The sequence below is a fragment of the Mus musculus genome, chromosome 9 (genome assembly GCF_000001635.26).
Source record: "Mus musculus strain C57BL/6J chromosome 9, GRCm38.p6 C57BL/6J".
NCBI lineage: Eukaryota > Metazoa > Chordata > Mammalia > Rodentia > Muridae > Mus > Mus musculus.
This window is the reverse complement of record NC_000075.6, coordinates 63,952,411-63,967,623: the sequence shown is the minus strand read 5'-3', so window position 1 is coordinate 63,967,623 and position 15,213 is coordinate 63,952,411. Positions and strand designations below refer to the sequence as shown.

The 15,213-nt window shown below is 51.4% G+C and overlaps 1 protein-coding gene across 2 annotated transcripts in view, besides 1 other annotated feature; it reads left to right on the top strand.

Annotated features, from left to right (window-relative positions):
* Positions 1 to 14,548, top strand: part of Smad6 (SMAD family member 6) — a 69,010-nt gene extending 54,462 nt beyond the window's left edge. The window contains exon 4 of one of the 2 annotated variants that reach the window (NM_008542.3): positions 13,568 to 14,548. In NM_008542.3, the coding sequence (NP_032568.3) occupies positions 13,568 to 14,100 (533 nt within the window). In that variant the 3' untranslated portion in view covers positions 14,101 to 14,548. The remainder of the gene's footprint in view (positions 1 to 13,567) is intronic. The other variant, XM_006510822.3, reaches the window with a different exon arrangement.
* Positions 6,073 to 9,309: an enhancer, noted in NCBI's record as "VISTA enhancer mm1518". NCBI's record gives its function as "enhancer in: limb[6/8]" and the evidence as "EXISTENCE:transgenic organism evidence [ECO:0001131][PMID:17130149]".
* Positions 14,549 to 15,213: the final 665 nt, after the last annotated feature.

Sequence of the window (15,213 nt, the reverse complement as noted above, 5' to 3'; positions counted from 1 at the left end):
TGAACACAGTGCGTAACTGCAGTGCACTGTTTATACAGTGCTAGGAAGATAAACAGTTGTTCTAAATCGTATTTATATTTTGCATTTGTTTATCAGAACCTTTTCTCAACTTCGACCCTGCTACTTTCAGAATTATTACAAAGTCTGGATTTATGGGTTCTAAATACTGATGCTTGATTGTATATATGTGACGATTTATTTTGGCAAATGCACACTTTATATCCGGAAGCCTCGTGCATAGGGAGAAGGGAAGACAAAAGTCTCCTTTTAGACAAACACACCCAAGGCCATCAGAGTTATAGAAAGCTTTGGGGTCCAATCATGAACTGGGTGTGGGGACATAGTAATACCCGCTACTCCCGGAGGTTGAGGCAGGAGGATCACAAGTTCAGGCCAGCCTGAGCTACTTAAGTGAGAACCTGTGTCAAAATAAACAGTAAAAAGTCTGAAGAGGTAGCTCAGTGGCAGAGAGCATGCAGGGCCTCCTAGGTTCATCCCCTAGTACTGCAGGAGGGAACAGACATAAGGCCCATGGTAGGTGAAGCAGGGGAATGCAGAAACCTTCTCTGGACTGCCCTCCTAAGGTGCTGAGTCTCTGGCAGCCATAGACTGACCCCTGTGAGTGAAATCAGGGTACCATCGTGTGGTGTAAGCTAGAGGAGGAAGGTGACCCCAAACCTCCGCCTTCCTGGTGGCACGGAGTGGCCATTTGAACTTGTAGCTTACTGGAGGGGAAGATGTCCCTTGCCATTAAAGACAGTGTTTGGTGGCCCTAGGGTTGTGTGTGGAGCTGGGCCAAGCAAGGGTGCTCTGAGGATTTTAACCACATGGGTTTGGATTTTTATTTTATTTTATTTTATTTTATTTGCTGGTCACCCAGGTTCTTTTTTTCTTTCCTTTTTTTTTTTGAAAGTGTCTAACTCACAATGTAGTCTAAGCTGGCCTTGAACTCATAGACATTGACCTATCTTTGCCTCTTAAGTGCCGGGATTAAAAATGACACCTCCATTCCCAGCCCACCCGTTGTTTCTTTTGACATGGACAGAGGTTTGGGTCACATACAGTGCAGTCACTTGCCTCTGTGTTCCAGCTTTCTGCTGTCCCCCAAAGGTCTGTCCCTTCATCATCTAGCAAATAGTAAAGTGAGCGGATGAACTAAGAAGCATCGAGTAGCCCAGGCTACCCTTGAATGAGCTGTAGCTAAGGGTGCCCTTCAACTACTGAACTTTCTGCCTTTGTCCCCTAAATTTTGGGATTATAGGTGTGTGCTACTGTGACAGGATTTGCTACTGTGACAGGATTTAAGTGCTGGGGACGCTGAGCATGCTAGACCAACTGAACTGCATCTTCAGCAGGGCTCTAAGTTCGATGTGACCGTTCTGGCCAGTGAAGATGACCAGGTGTGAGGCCTTTTATATTAACCCACTATCTTTACAAACACACCGACCCATTTCACAGACTGAGAAACGGAGGCATCTTGCAATAGCACCCAGGTGGGCTGAAGGGGAAGATGTCAGGGTGTTTGAGTGTTCCACTGTGTATTTGTCTGTATTTAGATCTGGCTTTAAACACCCTTTCCACAAGACGTGGCTGGGGTGTAGTGAAAGGCTCGATGTCACTCAAAGGCCGGTGAGTTGCCTACCAAGGAGGAAGCAGCTAGGCAACCAGGAATGTAGCCTCCACCTCCCAGATTAATAATTGAGAGCTGGCCTCCTCCCAAGCAGGGTGGGAAACACACAGTGAAACCAGGGATAGTTAACAGCAGAGGGGGAAAGAGAAGGTCGCTTTTGCCTGTGGCTAAGAGGGTAATACACAATGGCTGTGATTTACAGCCCGGTTTGCTTGGGAGCCTCCTCAGTGGCTGAATGGGGCCTAGGCTCTAGGAATGCAGACGCCAGCAGCCTGCAGGCCACTAGGTGCCCGTGGGAGGGAGGAGGAAGGTCTGTTGGTGGCTTGGCAGGCACCAGTCTTGGGGGGAGGGGGGACAAGTTGTACCCATAGTTGAACCAGGGGAGAGGGACTGTGCTGACCTCCAGCTGGAACTATGGTGGGGGTGGGGCACTTAACGTCCCTCAGCCTCCGTTTCTTCTACACGTAAGTACCCTGCACATTGGTCCCTACCTGCCTTCTGAGATTGTACTGGGTATTAGGTTAGATAGGTTGGAGCCAGTAAGATGGCTTGGCAGGTAGGGGTACCTCCCACCAACCTGACAAATTGAGTCTAATCTCTGAGACCCACATGGTGGAAGAGGAGAACCAGTTTCTGCAGGTTCTTCTTGGCACACACATGCCCACACACGTGTACATGTGCTCAAGTAAGGTAGTAAATATACTAAGTTTTTATAAAAAAATAAATTAGGTGGGCTGTATGGACACCGGACCCTTAGTAGAGAGTTGAGGTGACGGAGGACACGGCTGTAGGAATGACGGAATCTGCACTCAGTGTCAGCCATGCTTGGCAGGGGCCTGAGCCCCTCCAGTTTCCTGTGATTCCTCCTGCCTACACGCATGCTGACTATGGCAGTCAATAGCTTTGCAGAGTCCCCCTAAGGAGGTGGAGGCATTGATGAGAGATGGAAGGGGAGGATTTGATGAAAGGATGGCTTGTTTGTTTACTGTGTATGGGCGTGGCTATCACTGTTACCTTATAGAGTTGCCCCACCTCCATAAAGGCGGGAAAGTACACACACTTTTATGTGGATTTTGGGGAATCAAACTCAGGTCGACGTTACCCACTGAGCCATCTTGGATTTTAAAATTGTTTGTCCCGCCTTTGGTACTTGGAGGTGTTTCTCCTTTCACACAAAGTTCACTTATAGTGACACTCAAGGTAGATGCAAGTTCAAGTCACACATAAAGTCCAGTTGCGTTGTGGAGCCTTGCAAGTAAGGAAGTCAGCTCTGCCACCCAGAGCCCTGTCCCTATCTCTCCACACTTGGTAGCTTGACAACACAGAGAAATCAAAGCTTCCCTGTTGCCAGGTAAGGCGCCTGTGTGCTTTAGTGAACTTGGAGACCCCTTTCTGTGCCTTTGGAGCATCACTGTGCCCCACTCCACCTCAGGATGGCACAGTCACTGGAGTAAGGCTCGGTTCAGATTGGCATCTCTTCACTTTTCACAGCCTTTTTGGCTACATGACTATAAGATGTGGGATGGACGTGGGATGCACTGGGTAGTTCAGAATGCAGGAGTCAAGCTGACAGCAGAGACCCAAGGCGATGGGCTTCTGCCAGCTGCAAGAGGTGATGGCGGATGACATTTAGATACTTTGTTTCGAGGAAGTTATTGTGTGGGCCCAAGTATAAGTCTGAGATAGAAGGAAGTGTGCCAGTAAACCTCAGGCTGCTCCTAGAAAAGAAGAGCAATATGGAGATGCCCCAGTGCTTGCGACCCCACCCCCACCCCCACCTCTGGGAACCTGAAAGATGGGAACTTGGAGCAGTACGCCACGTGCCCCATCTGCCTCTGCCTGAACCCCTAAAGGTAGATGTCATTTGATGTCAGGTTCACTAGGGAAGTCAGGCTTGGGTTCGGAGGGTGACTATCTGTGGTCATTGAAAACCTGAGATGACAGGCTGGAGGTGCGGCTCAGTTGGCAGAGTGCTTGTCTGCCGTGCACAGGCCCTGGGTTCCATCTCCAGCACTTTGTAAGGTAGACATGCTACACCAAGTGCAATCCCTACACTTGGTGAGGTGGAGGAAGGAGGTCAGAGGTTCAGGGTCAAATAAAAAAGTCTGAGGTGATAACCCAGGCCTAGCCCGGTGGACTGGTAAACATCTGGTTTATTGGGAATCCAGCATACCGCAGTTCCCGCGCAGGCCCTAGAAGAGCATTTCTGGAGGAGGTCCCCAGCTTCCCATTCTTAGCCAGATTGTCCAGGGACAGTAGGAACACTGAGGCTTTCCCACCCTAGGTTGTCCCTAAGTAGGCAGAGGCTTAGCATCAGACTTTGGAATAAGCAGAAGAGGCCTTGGAATGGGGGCCAAGGTTAGAGTCTTTTGTGACAAGAACTGGTCCTTTCCCTAAGCCTGCTGGATTCCTGGTTACTCTGGAACTCTTCTCTCCTTCCCTCCGTCTCTTCCTCTCTTCTCTCTCTCTCCCTCCCTTTCTCCTTTCCTCTCCCTCCCCCTCCTCCATCCCCTGGGATCTTCCTGCTCTGTGGCTGAGGACTTGCTTGCTTCCTTGGGGCTTGGTGTCTTTTTTCTTACACTGAAGTTGCTGGGTCCTCATCTGCCCACGCCGCCACTTGCTGTCATAGATGATCTGGCTCTGTTGACCCTATGGTCTCCCTGTAGCTCTTTGGAACCACTGATCGTGTGCTGTCAAGCTCAGTGCTGGGGCCTGGGCAGAGACTCCTTGGGTGGGAGGTAGTCTCTGGCAGGGGATGCTGGGGTGCTGTAGGTGTAAGGTGTGATGGATGTGGGCCCTGACTGGTCCCGCTTCCCACTGCGGTTGAGTCTGGGGCTCCTGGGAAGATTGCTCTGCTGGGAGCAACGACAGAGCAGACCTGGGGAAACTTATTCTGGGTCAGGACTGCCAGTCTGTTTAAATACTGCAGGAGATAAAAGAGTGGAACCCTACCTAGTTCAGCCCAGGCTGCCGTCCTGTTCCACCAGAGACCAGAGGCTGAGCAGCCAAGGTCAGGACACAACAAAGGCCTTCCTGCAGGTCTGTTTGACCTCTTAGAAGCTGGTCACCAGATGCCTGAGGCACCCTCCTGGATGGTGCCTCTAAGGACTCAGGCTGTCATATTGAGGAGCAGCAGGAAGGTCCCAGCAGAGAGGGTCACTCAGGGTAGGAGCTCCTCTCTGTGGTTGCTGAGGAGACTCTGGCGTGGGGCCTGCCCTGAGAATGGGATGCTGCAACACTCATTCCTCCCGCCTTGTGGCTGGGTGTAGGCTGGATGGATGGTCCTCTTCCTTGGGCAGTGTTCATTGTTGTGGCTCACCTAGAATACATTCCCTACTGTGGTTCAGGCAAGGGGAGCTGTTTGGATGTGAGGGGGAAGTTAAAAGGGCATGTGTTTTCAGAGCAGCACTAGGCCCTCTCTATGGTGGGTGGAGGCTGCATTTGAGAAGTGTTTCTGTCCTCCCAGGAAGGTAGTCAGCATGCAGACGTTCGTTCTATACCAAAGATGCTGCATCCCAGGCTCAGGACCCCTTTTAGCATCCCATCTTTGTGTGGCCCTGGCAATACATCTTAGAGCCGGCAGAGCTAGATGTTTGGGCCTGTGAGTCTATCCATGCTGCCACTGGGGTTGGCAGCACACATGGGGATAATAGCAAATAATATCTCTAAGTCTATGTAGACAGGAGATCAGATCCTAATCTTGAAACTTCTTGGCTTCTGACTTTGGACACAAGCTTGGTAAGGTTGACACAGCTTCTTTATCATACAACGGGAAGGGTGGGACTGGGGAGATAGCTCAGTAGGGAATAGACCTGCCGCCCACCCAGGGATTAGGACCTGAATTCCTAAACCCCAGGATCCAATCAAAGCTGGTCAGGGTGGCTCACACCTGGAGTCCACATCAAAGCTGGTTAGGGTGGCTCACACCTGGGGTCCCTGTGCAGGGGAGGCAGAGACAGGACCCCTGGGGCCAGCAGCCTAGTTGCCAAGCCCCAGATTCACGGAGAGACCCTGTCTCCAAAAAATTAGGTAGATAGTACTTCCGAAGAACAGCAGCTGAGGTTGACCTCTGAACTTCCCGTACATGTCCACACATACACACAGACATCGCACGATGCCCAAAAGCACAAGAGGAGCTGAGAGGGTTAGCAGTTTGTCCTCTGAGTGTCTTTAACCTGTTTCACTCTGCCTGGCATTCACAAATGCCTTCTCCAGTGTTGACTGATTTGTTTTATTATTATTATTATTATTATTATTATTATTATTATTATTTCTCCTTGAGTCTCTAGTCCATTAGCACATCTTTGCCGAGTGTTGTTGTTACCCAACATGAATATACTTGTGAACTATGCATTATATAACTGCTGTAAATAATTTGTATAGCTTACATTTTTGAAATCTGCTAACAAGAGTCAGTGATCGCTGTTAATTTCCAGGTTGCTCATTTCCAGGCAAGGCATCGTCTGACTGCAGCTGACCCCAGTGCCCTGTGAAGTAGCTGCTGACTGTATCCCTGTTGTGCAGTTTTGGAAACTGAGGCCCAGAGGAGCAAAAAGTCACTTGCCTGAGATGGCAAGAGTGTTATTACTGTTTTAGGGTACAAATTGGGCTTCACTGTCCACCCCCAATAAGCCAAGGAGTAATGAGAAGCAGATAACGGTGGTTTACTCAGAGTGGCAGCCCTGGGAAGAGGAACAAATAAATAGGTCCAGTGACAGCGCCCCCCCCAAGGCCATCATTAGGGACTGACATACGACGTTCAGGTTTAAATAGATAGCCCCGTCCAAGGGGCGATCCTGCACGAGCATCATTGGCTTGTTATTGCCTAGGATCCAGTCCCTCCTGCAAGGTGGCCTGACAAGTTGTCAGAACAGTGTGAAATCTCTGTTCTCCCTCTTGCTGACACCAGCCTTCTGCCTTTTCCTGCTCCCAGCATGAGATTCCTGGGGAAATTCCAATTCCTTGGGGACAATTGTCTGATGGCCAAAGGGAGGGTCACAAGTGTCTCTCAGAATATTTTCTGTAGGGATTGTTACCGTTGCTGGTGAGTGGCAGGGCTGGACTTTGCACACAGGCTTCCTTGCTCCTGATCCAGTGCGTGAAACCCATGCCCTCTGCGGAGATACCACTGGTCCCAGCTCCATTGAGCGGTTTCTACTGTGACATGTATAAGTCACTTCACCTCTTTGGACCTCCCCTCAGTCGTCGGTCCAGTGGACTTCCTGTTCCTGGGCTCCCCTCTCTTCTTGCTGGCATTCTCCCTTTCTGTACCCATCTCGCTTTTGCCAGCAGAGCAACCAAGTAGCCATGTGGGGCGGGAGGACAGCACGGTCTCCACACTGGAGACCCACAGTTAAAAGAGCCCCTGCGGTGGGCCCGGTGCAGGCCCGCAGCAGCGGTGGCCAGATCTCTTGTGATGTAATGAGCGATTAGGAACTTCCTCTTGGAAGCCAGGCTTCCTCTGGGAGCCCGAGGTGCTGGCTCTGAGGTGGGGGGTTGGGGAGGTGGGGGGGAGCTAGGAGGAGGAAACTCCTGTCAGCTGGGCCAGCCCGCGTTCAGCAGAGGCTCGCTCGGCTGGCTCTGAGCTGCTGACCATTAACGTGGCCCTGTGTGCATTCTTTCTCTGCTTTTCTGAAGCAGCCAGGGGCAAGGACAGGCCCTCCCTCCCCTGTGAGGAAGGCCAGGACCATTAATGAATGCTGCTGGCTGGACTGGCTGCAAACCTGAAGCCATTTCTTCGGCCCCAAAGGACAAAGGAGAGTTCCTTGGAAACTCGTTTCTTCCCCTCAGTTTGATAACAAAAACTACTTATCTAATGGGCAAATAAGGCTTTAAAAGGGGTGTTAGGTTAACCAGATGCAGGGCCTGCGTAATTGTTCCCAGGCTCTGGAGCCACAGATGAAACGCTGCCGGTTGGATGAAGGGAACTTGAAGCCACAGGCATGACTTGGGACAGAAGAAAGTAGTTTTCCAGGAGAGTGGGAGGCCCCCATGCAAAGGGCTGAGAGAAAGCCCTAGGCTGATTTCCAGTTCTGCCACCAACTTGCTGTGTGACCCCTGAGCTAGTTGCTTTCTGGATTTTAGAGAGCTGGTCTCTTCTCTTCTCGGCACGCCACAGGGAGTGGATTTGGTTCTTGTCTGAAGCTTACTGCCAAGCAGTCTTTATTGGTTGTTTTTAATTGGTGGCAAGGACGGTGGTATAAGCTAGGGAGATGTGAAGCCCAGCAGATATTAGGGATACGGTGGGGACGGACCACCCCACAAACCTCCCGGGAGTGCTTTGTCTTCTCGCCAGACTGGGACATGTTTTGGTCCCTTCTTGGGATGGCCCACCCTGGGCATTTGTGGTCAGAAGGCGGAGAGAGGGCAGGAGAAGACATTTCACTGTGTTCGTGCTTTAGCTGGATCCTGTGAGGGAGCACACCACCGCGCTCCTGCACTTTGTTTTGACAGAAAATTGCTGATTCGAATAAGCTTAAAGACATTTCTTGGGATTCCACCGCTCTCCACCTCCTCCGGACTCCAGCCAGCCCCCTTGAGGTCCAGTACCCCCCTCCCACACACACAAAATTACATGTTGGTCTCTAGGCACCCTGGCTGGGCAGAGAGCTCTGGAGGAAGGCATGGCAGACTGTGGCTGGGCCGAGCAAGGGAGACGGCCTTTGTTGAGGCTGTTTGCCTGGTGCTCAGAGAAGGCTGCCACCACCCTCTGGTGGCAGGAATGTGGGTACCTCTGGGAGACAATGGGGGCGAGGGGCTGTCACCTGGGGGACCTTCTGAGACTCCTGTAGATGTCAGTAGCTACAGCCAAAACCTGCTTAGCCTAGTGTTTAGGTTGTGGTGACTCTTCTGGGGTGTATATATACACCCCGATTCCCATCGTTCCTGTCTTGGAAGTTCTCTCCTTCCTGTGTACCTACTCCTCAGGTTATCAACTGCCCTGATTCTCCTCCTCCTCTTCCTCCTCCTCTTCTTCCTTCCTCCTTCCTTTTCTTTGTATGTATTTACTGCAGTCTTAGGGGATGGAACCTGGGGCCTTGAACATGTAGCCCAGAACTCCTCACTGAGAGCTGCCGCCCACCTTTGCTATTGCATGTTTTATCAGCTGTTCTGCCTATGGAGAACTTCCCGCCTCTGCCTTTCAGTGGATTTTCTGTGTGTGACTTCCTTCTCCAAGCAGGCGCACTTAAGGGTGGTCCATTCTGCTGTGCGTTTGGTGTTTGTGGAGTTGGTTGGTTCCTTTCTTTGCTAACCCGTGTCCCTGAGAGAGCCACACCATCCCCCTGTTGGAGACCGGCTGAGCAGGGCTCCCAGCAAGGGACTGGCTAGAGTTTGCTGGGACATAGAAATTCAGAGCTGCACATTATAGCTACTTCCTCGGAGAGGACCGAGGCTGAGAAAGGAGGCAGTTAACTGATCCTGGCTAGAAGGCAGGGCTCCCAGCGTTTCTCCTCCCACCCACCCCTCCCAGCGGGACCCGTTGCTGGCTGGGAACTAGGCCAGGCCCTGAGCAGGCCAGGGATTGGGGAGGGGAGGGAGGAGGGAGAAGCGTGAGTTTCGGTCAGACCTCGGTCACCTTTGATGTTGCTCTGGTCTGACTCCCCCGGTATTTATTTGCAATTAAAGAGATGGTTCCTAATTAGGCTGGTGGCTGTGGAAGATGACAGGGCCAGAGCTTTGGAACCCCAAAGAGAGAAGGCTCTTTCTACAAGACACTGTCCCTGATGAGTAGAGTAGGGCCATGTGGGCTCATGGGTGCAGCCTGCCTGCTCTACATCACTGAAGCACACCAGCGCACAGCATACAGGTCTCCACAAAATTGAGTTCTTGGAGCTTGTGAGCGTTGAGCATGGAGCCACAGCTGGGCTCATTCTAGATCGTAAGTGTTCTTTCCATCCCTTCTGTTACAGGGCAGGTCGGTCACCACAGGTGCCAGTCCAGGAACTAACCGAGGTGCTTTACAGAGAGTGTAAAGGGCCCTCCCACTCACAGTCCTCTTGGAGCACCTCGAAGCTTGAGTCCCCTTGCCTGGGTTGTTGCAACAGGCCTGGAGCCAGTGAGCGAGATGACGGTCTCTTTCTGTGTATGCTTGATTTACTGTTTGAGTTTCTAGAGAGTCCAACAGTGGCCCCCGGTGAGCAGAGCCCTCGATGACTGATAAGTTCTTACAAAGGAAGAGAGGCGAGGTTTGGGTACATGGAGAAGCTTGCCAGTCAGGTGGCTGCAGCCATGTGTTTACCTCATTCAAGGATTTTAAGTCCTAGTCCCAACTTTGCCATCTCTGATGGGTGGCCTCAGGCAAATCATTATAACCCGGGTGCCACCTTCCAGAGATAAGGCCACTGAGGTCCACGTGTGGAACCCACAGGTCCTCTCTAGACCAAGGTTTCTTTAGTTTGTGTCAGGAGGAAATGTTTGAAAACAAATACCCACAGGACAAAACCAAGCAGATTGATCAGTGCTGTAGCTACCCACCCCATTCCCACTTAAACGTGGGGCTTGGGCATCAGTGCCATGGCTACCCACCCTATTCCCATTTAAACGTGTGGCTTGGGCTTGGGTGTAGCTCAGTGGTAGAGCTCCTACCAAGCAAGCCTAAAGGCCTGGGTTCACTCCCTCCCTCTCTCTCTCTCTCTCTCTCTCTCTCTCTCTCACACACACACACACACACACACACACACACACACGGGATCGGGGGAGAGACATACTCCCTCTAGGGAGCCCTGGGTATCCCTGCCAGGTGAGGTGATCCTGAGGAGCTCTAAAGCTGAGGGGGTTACCTTTAAGTCCTTGCCCACAACCCCTCCACTGTCCTCAGACCTGAGCCCACCTTCAGATCAGGCTTCCTGTGTGTAAGATACACAGACATTTGAGATGAGTTTTATTTCTTTTCTTCCCCTGCTTTAGTGTGTTCAGAGTCCCCGGGATATTTGCAGCCTTGGAGAAGGACCCCGAGAGGCCTGAGGCCCTTTGTTCATATGTGGGGAGTAGGCTATCCCCAGAGCCACTGACCCACAGTAGGCATGTGGTCCAGACCCAGAGAGGATGCTGTTGTAAAGAGAGGGCCTTACAGGGCAGCAGAATTTGGAAGCCAGTCAGCTTAATTTCCATAGGGTTGGAGATAGGTCTAGCCTGGACATCAGAGGCATATGGCAACATCCCTGTGAAGGATCCTGTGGCCAGGCTAGGGATCAAACAGGTACCTGAGAGAAACGGTAAGCCCCACTGGACTCCTAGCTGCAAAGCCTTCTAGACATTGGCAAGAAGAAAGTGTTCCCTCCCTGCCTATGGCTCCTATGCACACTCTCTGACTTGAAGCTGCTATTTTGACCTTGACACAAGGCTACTTTGAAACTAGTAGTCCCTTTCCTCAGTGAGACAGTGAAGTAAGCACCCACGGGACTCGTAGGTCCTTACAGCAGTTGCTATTACAGATAGGGAAACTGAGGCTCAGAGAAGGGAAGTGACCGGCCCAGTGAAGTTTTAATGAGGCGCCTGCCTGACATTCTGCCCTTTTGGTAAACCTCTTATCTCCAAAAAATATTTACATTAGGATTCATAACAGTAGCAAAATTACAGTTAAAAAGCAGCAATGAAAATGTATGGTTGGGGGTCACCAGCACAGCGTGGGGAACTGGGTTAAAGGGTCTCGCATCAGGATTAAGAACTACTGGCCTGAGGATGGAGGAGAGCGCCCTCTAGTGTGGCTGGCTTGGGACCTGGGTGTAGCTCAGCAGGAGAGAAAGGGTACTGCATTTCATCATTGGCACCACACACACAAAGGTTTGCCCTCTCCGTGAGGCTGGCTCCAGAATTCTGGGGTGCGCAATCGGGAATTCAGTTCCCTCACCCGTGAAGGCAGTGCCTAGCTCATAGGAGGGGCCCAGCGATGCCTGGTACCCACCCTAGCTCTGCTCCCAGCATCCTCGGGGTGCTGCACACAGCTTCTTAACCTCACTTGGCCTGGCTCACTAGAGGAAGTCTCCCTGGCTGCGAGCAGTACCGGAAGCTCATGGCCAGTGGGCACGGCCTTGTTTTTCTGGCCCTCAAGTTTCCCAAGCCTGCGCCAGGTGGATGGGTATTGAGAGGAACAGTGGCTTGGCAGGATGGAGTTCAGGACCTCGCTGATCCTGCTCTCCTGCCGTGGGCTTGAGCTATGTATGTGCACTCACCAAGGGCACTTAGTTGGGGATAGCCAGGATCCCCTTGACTCCCCTCCTCAACTGTAGCTAGCTTTTGCCTGGTGTGAAGATTTGACTGTCCTCAGACTGAGGGACCTGTGGCTGGCTCCTGAGTGATGAACGGGCCTGTTCGTAGAGACCCTGTGCAGTCCGAGGTAGCAGCCAGGCAGCCTTCTCTGTGTGAAAAGAGGGTCCAGGGCCCTCTGGAGACTCAGGACTTAAGTGAAGGCTGCAGAGCTGGCCTCATGGCACTGGTAATGAACAAAGCCACTCATCCAAGGTTAGGTTGGTTGTTGGACAAGTCCCCTGGGAGGAGCTGGGTGAACGTGGGTTCTGTGCTCAGAAGGCTCCGGCCAGAAGCAAGCATGGCAGATCATATAATTTCAGTGGACAGCCATGGTGAGGTGGGGGCCCACAGCAAAGATAGGATGCCAGAGACTTCATCTCAGAAGTGGGCTATGCCCAACAACAAGAGCTCCGAGACTGCCTTCCAAGGCAGACTTGGCTATATCAGGTCCCCACATGTGTGAAAACCCCCCAAGTGGAGTGGGGCCATGTTTCAGGCCCATCTAGACAAAGTGCAGGTCACTGCTTTGCTATACAGTGGGGAAACTGAGATCCGGAGTGGAGCAGGACACATCCCAGAACTAGACATCCATGCACATCCTTTGGAGAACAAAGCCCTCTTTTGTTGTTGTTGTTGTTGTTGTTGTTGTTGTTGTTGTTGTTGTTGTTGTTGGTTTGGTTTGGTTTTTCCAAGACAGGGTTTCTCTGTATAGCCCTGGCTATCCTGGAACTCACTCTGTAGACCAGGCTGTCTCCAACTCAGAAGTCCACCTGCCTCTGCCCCCCACCCCAAAGTGCTGGGATTAAAGGCATGTGCCACCATCACCCAGACAAAGCCCACTTTTTAAAATAGCACTTAGCAGCCACAAGTAAGGTGGTGGTTGTGGGCCTCAGGAAACCTGAAAGTCAACTTGGTTAAGGAGCACAGGAAGTCTGAGGCAGGGGAATGCCATCAGTGTTCTTCTGGGGGAACAGGGGGAGGGATGCTTGCCCAGGCTGGTTTGAAACATCCTGCATCTTCTGCCTCCTGAGTACCTGGGACAGCAAGTGCATGCCACCGTGCCAGATAGCGTTATGTATCAAAGGCTAGCAATGTGTGCAACCAAACCTTCCTGTAAGATCCCAACCTCACTTCTGACCTGTGCTGGATCCAGCCCCTTGAGGGAGCTCTGTTGGGGTAAAGTCCTGGACTGAGGGGTCTGAATCACATTCCAGTTTGGCCTCTGTGAACCTTGGGCAGGTCATGATGACCTTGCAGATGGGGTCTTCTAAGATTGCTACACTTGCTTGGTAGATTGTGCTTGTTGGTGTTTATCTCTCCTAGTTGTTGTAAAATTATAGTGGACAGGAGCTGGATGTGGTTCATATCTTTGTGTCCCAGGGGCTAGCACACAGTAGGCACTCTGGTTTGCATACTGTAGATTCATCATCCTATGTGGGGCGGAATGAGATGGTAAAGATGCTTGTTGCCAAACTTGAAGAGGTTTGATTCTCAGTGCGCTCTCACCGCGCCCCCCCCCCCCATTAAAACGTATTTTTTGAGAGAGAGAAATTCCCACTGTGTGCTAAATTATTTGGCAGCCTGGCACACAGTGGTTGCTCACATACTGGTTGATCTTGGAAAACTTTGCCCAGCCTCCCCCCCTCTCCCCCAGCAATAACCTTGCCATATCCTATGCTTGCGTTGCAGATGCCAGCATGTCTCCGGATGCCACCAAGCCGAGCCACTGGTGCAGCGTGGCGTACTGGGAGCACCGGACACGCGTGGGCCGCCTCTATGCGGTGTACGACCAGGCTGTCAGCATTTTCTACGACCTACCTCAGGGCAGCGGCTTCTGCCTGGGCCAGCTCAACCTGGAGCAGCGCAGTGAGTCGGTGCGGCGCACGCGCAGCAAGATCGGTTTTGGCATACTGCTCAGCAAGGAGCCAGACGGCGTGTGGGCCTACAACCGGGGCGAGCACCCCATCTTCGTCAACTCCCCGACGCTGGATGCGCCCGGAGGCCGCGCCCTGGTCGTGCGCAAGGTGCCACCGGGTTACTCCATCAAGGTGTTCGACTTTGAGCGCTCAGGGCTGCTGCAGCACGCAGACGCCGCTCACGGCCCCTACGACCCGCACAGTGTGCGCATCAGCTTCGCCAAGGGCTGGGGACCCTGCTACTCGCGACAGTTCATCACCTCCTGCCCCTGTTGGCTGGAGATCCTACTCAACAACCACAGATAGCAATGCGGCTGCCACTGTGCCGCAGCGTCCCCCAACCTCTGGGGGGCCAGCGCCCAGAGACACCACCCCAGGGACAACCTCGCCCTCCCCCCAGATATCATCTACCTAGATTTAATATAAAGTTTTATATATTATATGGAAATATATATTATACTTGTAATTATGGAGTCATTTTTACAACGTAATTATTTATATATGGTGCAATGTGTGTATATGGAGAAACAAGAAAGACGCACTTTGGCTTGTAATTCTTTCAATACAGATATATTTTTTTCTTTCTTTCCCTCTTTCCTTTTTTAAAGAGAATTATACAGTAGAACTAGGTGGAAAGCCTAGGTTTGGTGTATGGCTTTTTTAAAAAATATTAATGCCCAGACCAAAAAAAAACAAAACAAAAAACAAAAAAACTAATACCAGTCACTCTTGATAATAAAGTGTTTGCATTATAGTTTTTTTCTTTCTTACAAAGAACCTTCAGGGCTTCAGTGGGCTTTTGGGGCCAAACTGAACTTGGTTTCAGTATTTATTGAGTCTGAAGCAGAGGGAGTCAGCAGGAAAGGGAGCTGACAGGGTATGGTGGGATACGCCTGTAATCCCAGAACTGGTTGGGAAGCGGGGACTGGAGGACCAGTAGGGTCAAGACTATCCCAGCTATGTCAGAGTTCTGGGCTACAAAACAAAGGAGAGATGTGGGGGTGGGGGATATATTTATACATAAGAACCAGATAAGGGTTTGTTCTTCCTTGCCCATGGCTGGGGTGTGTCCACTAGATGGGGGAGGGGTGAGGAAGTGCATGCCAGTTGGATTAGGGAGGCTCTGGTCCCTGCAGCCCATCTCAGAGCTCTGAGCAAACTAGAAAATACCATGTCTCCCCACAGTCTGGGGAAGAAAGAATGGAGGCCTACTTTCCAATCTCACACCCAGGAGTGAGGCTTCTTTTAGGACCTTAATAGGATACAAACGCATACACCTGCACATACCACACTCAAGAATCTGCCACACGAGCTGTGTTAAAGGTATATGAAAGGCAGGGAGTATATTTCTGATTCAAAAATGGGACATGTTGCCATTCTAGATGGAGGAATGGCTAAGTCATGATAGAGCTGGTGGTC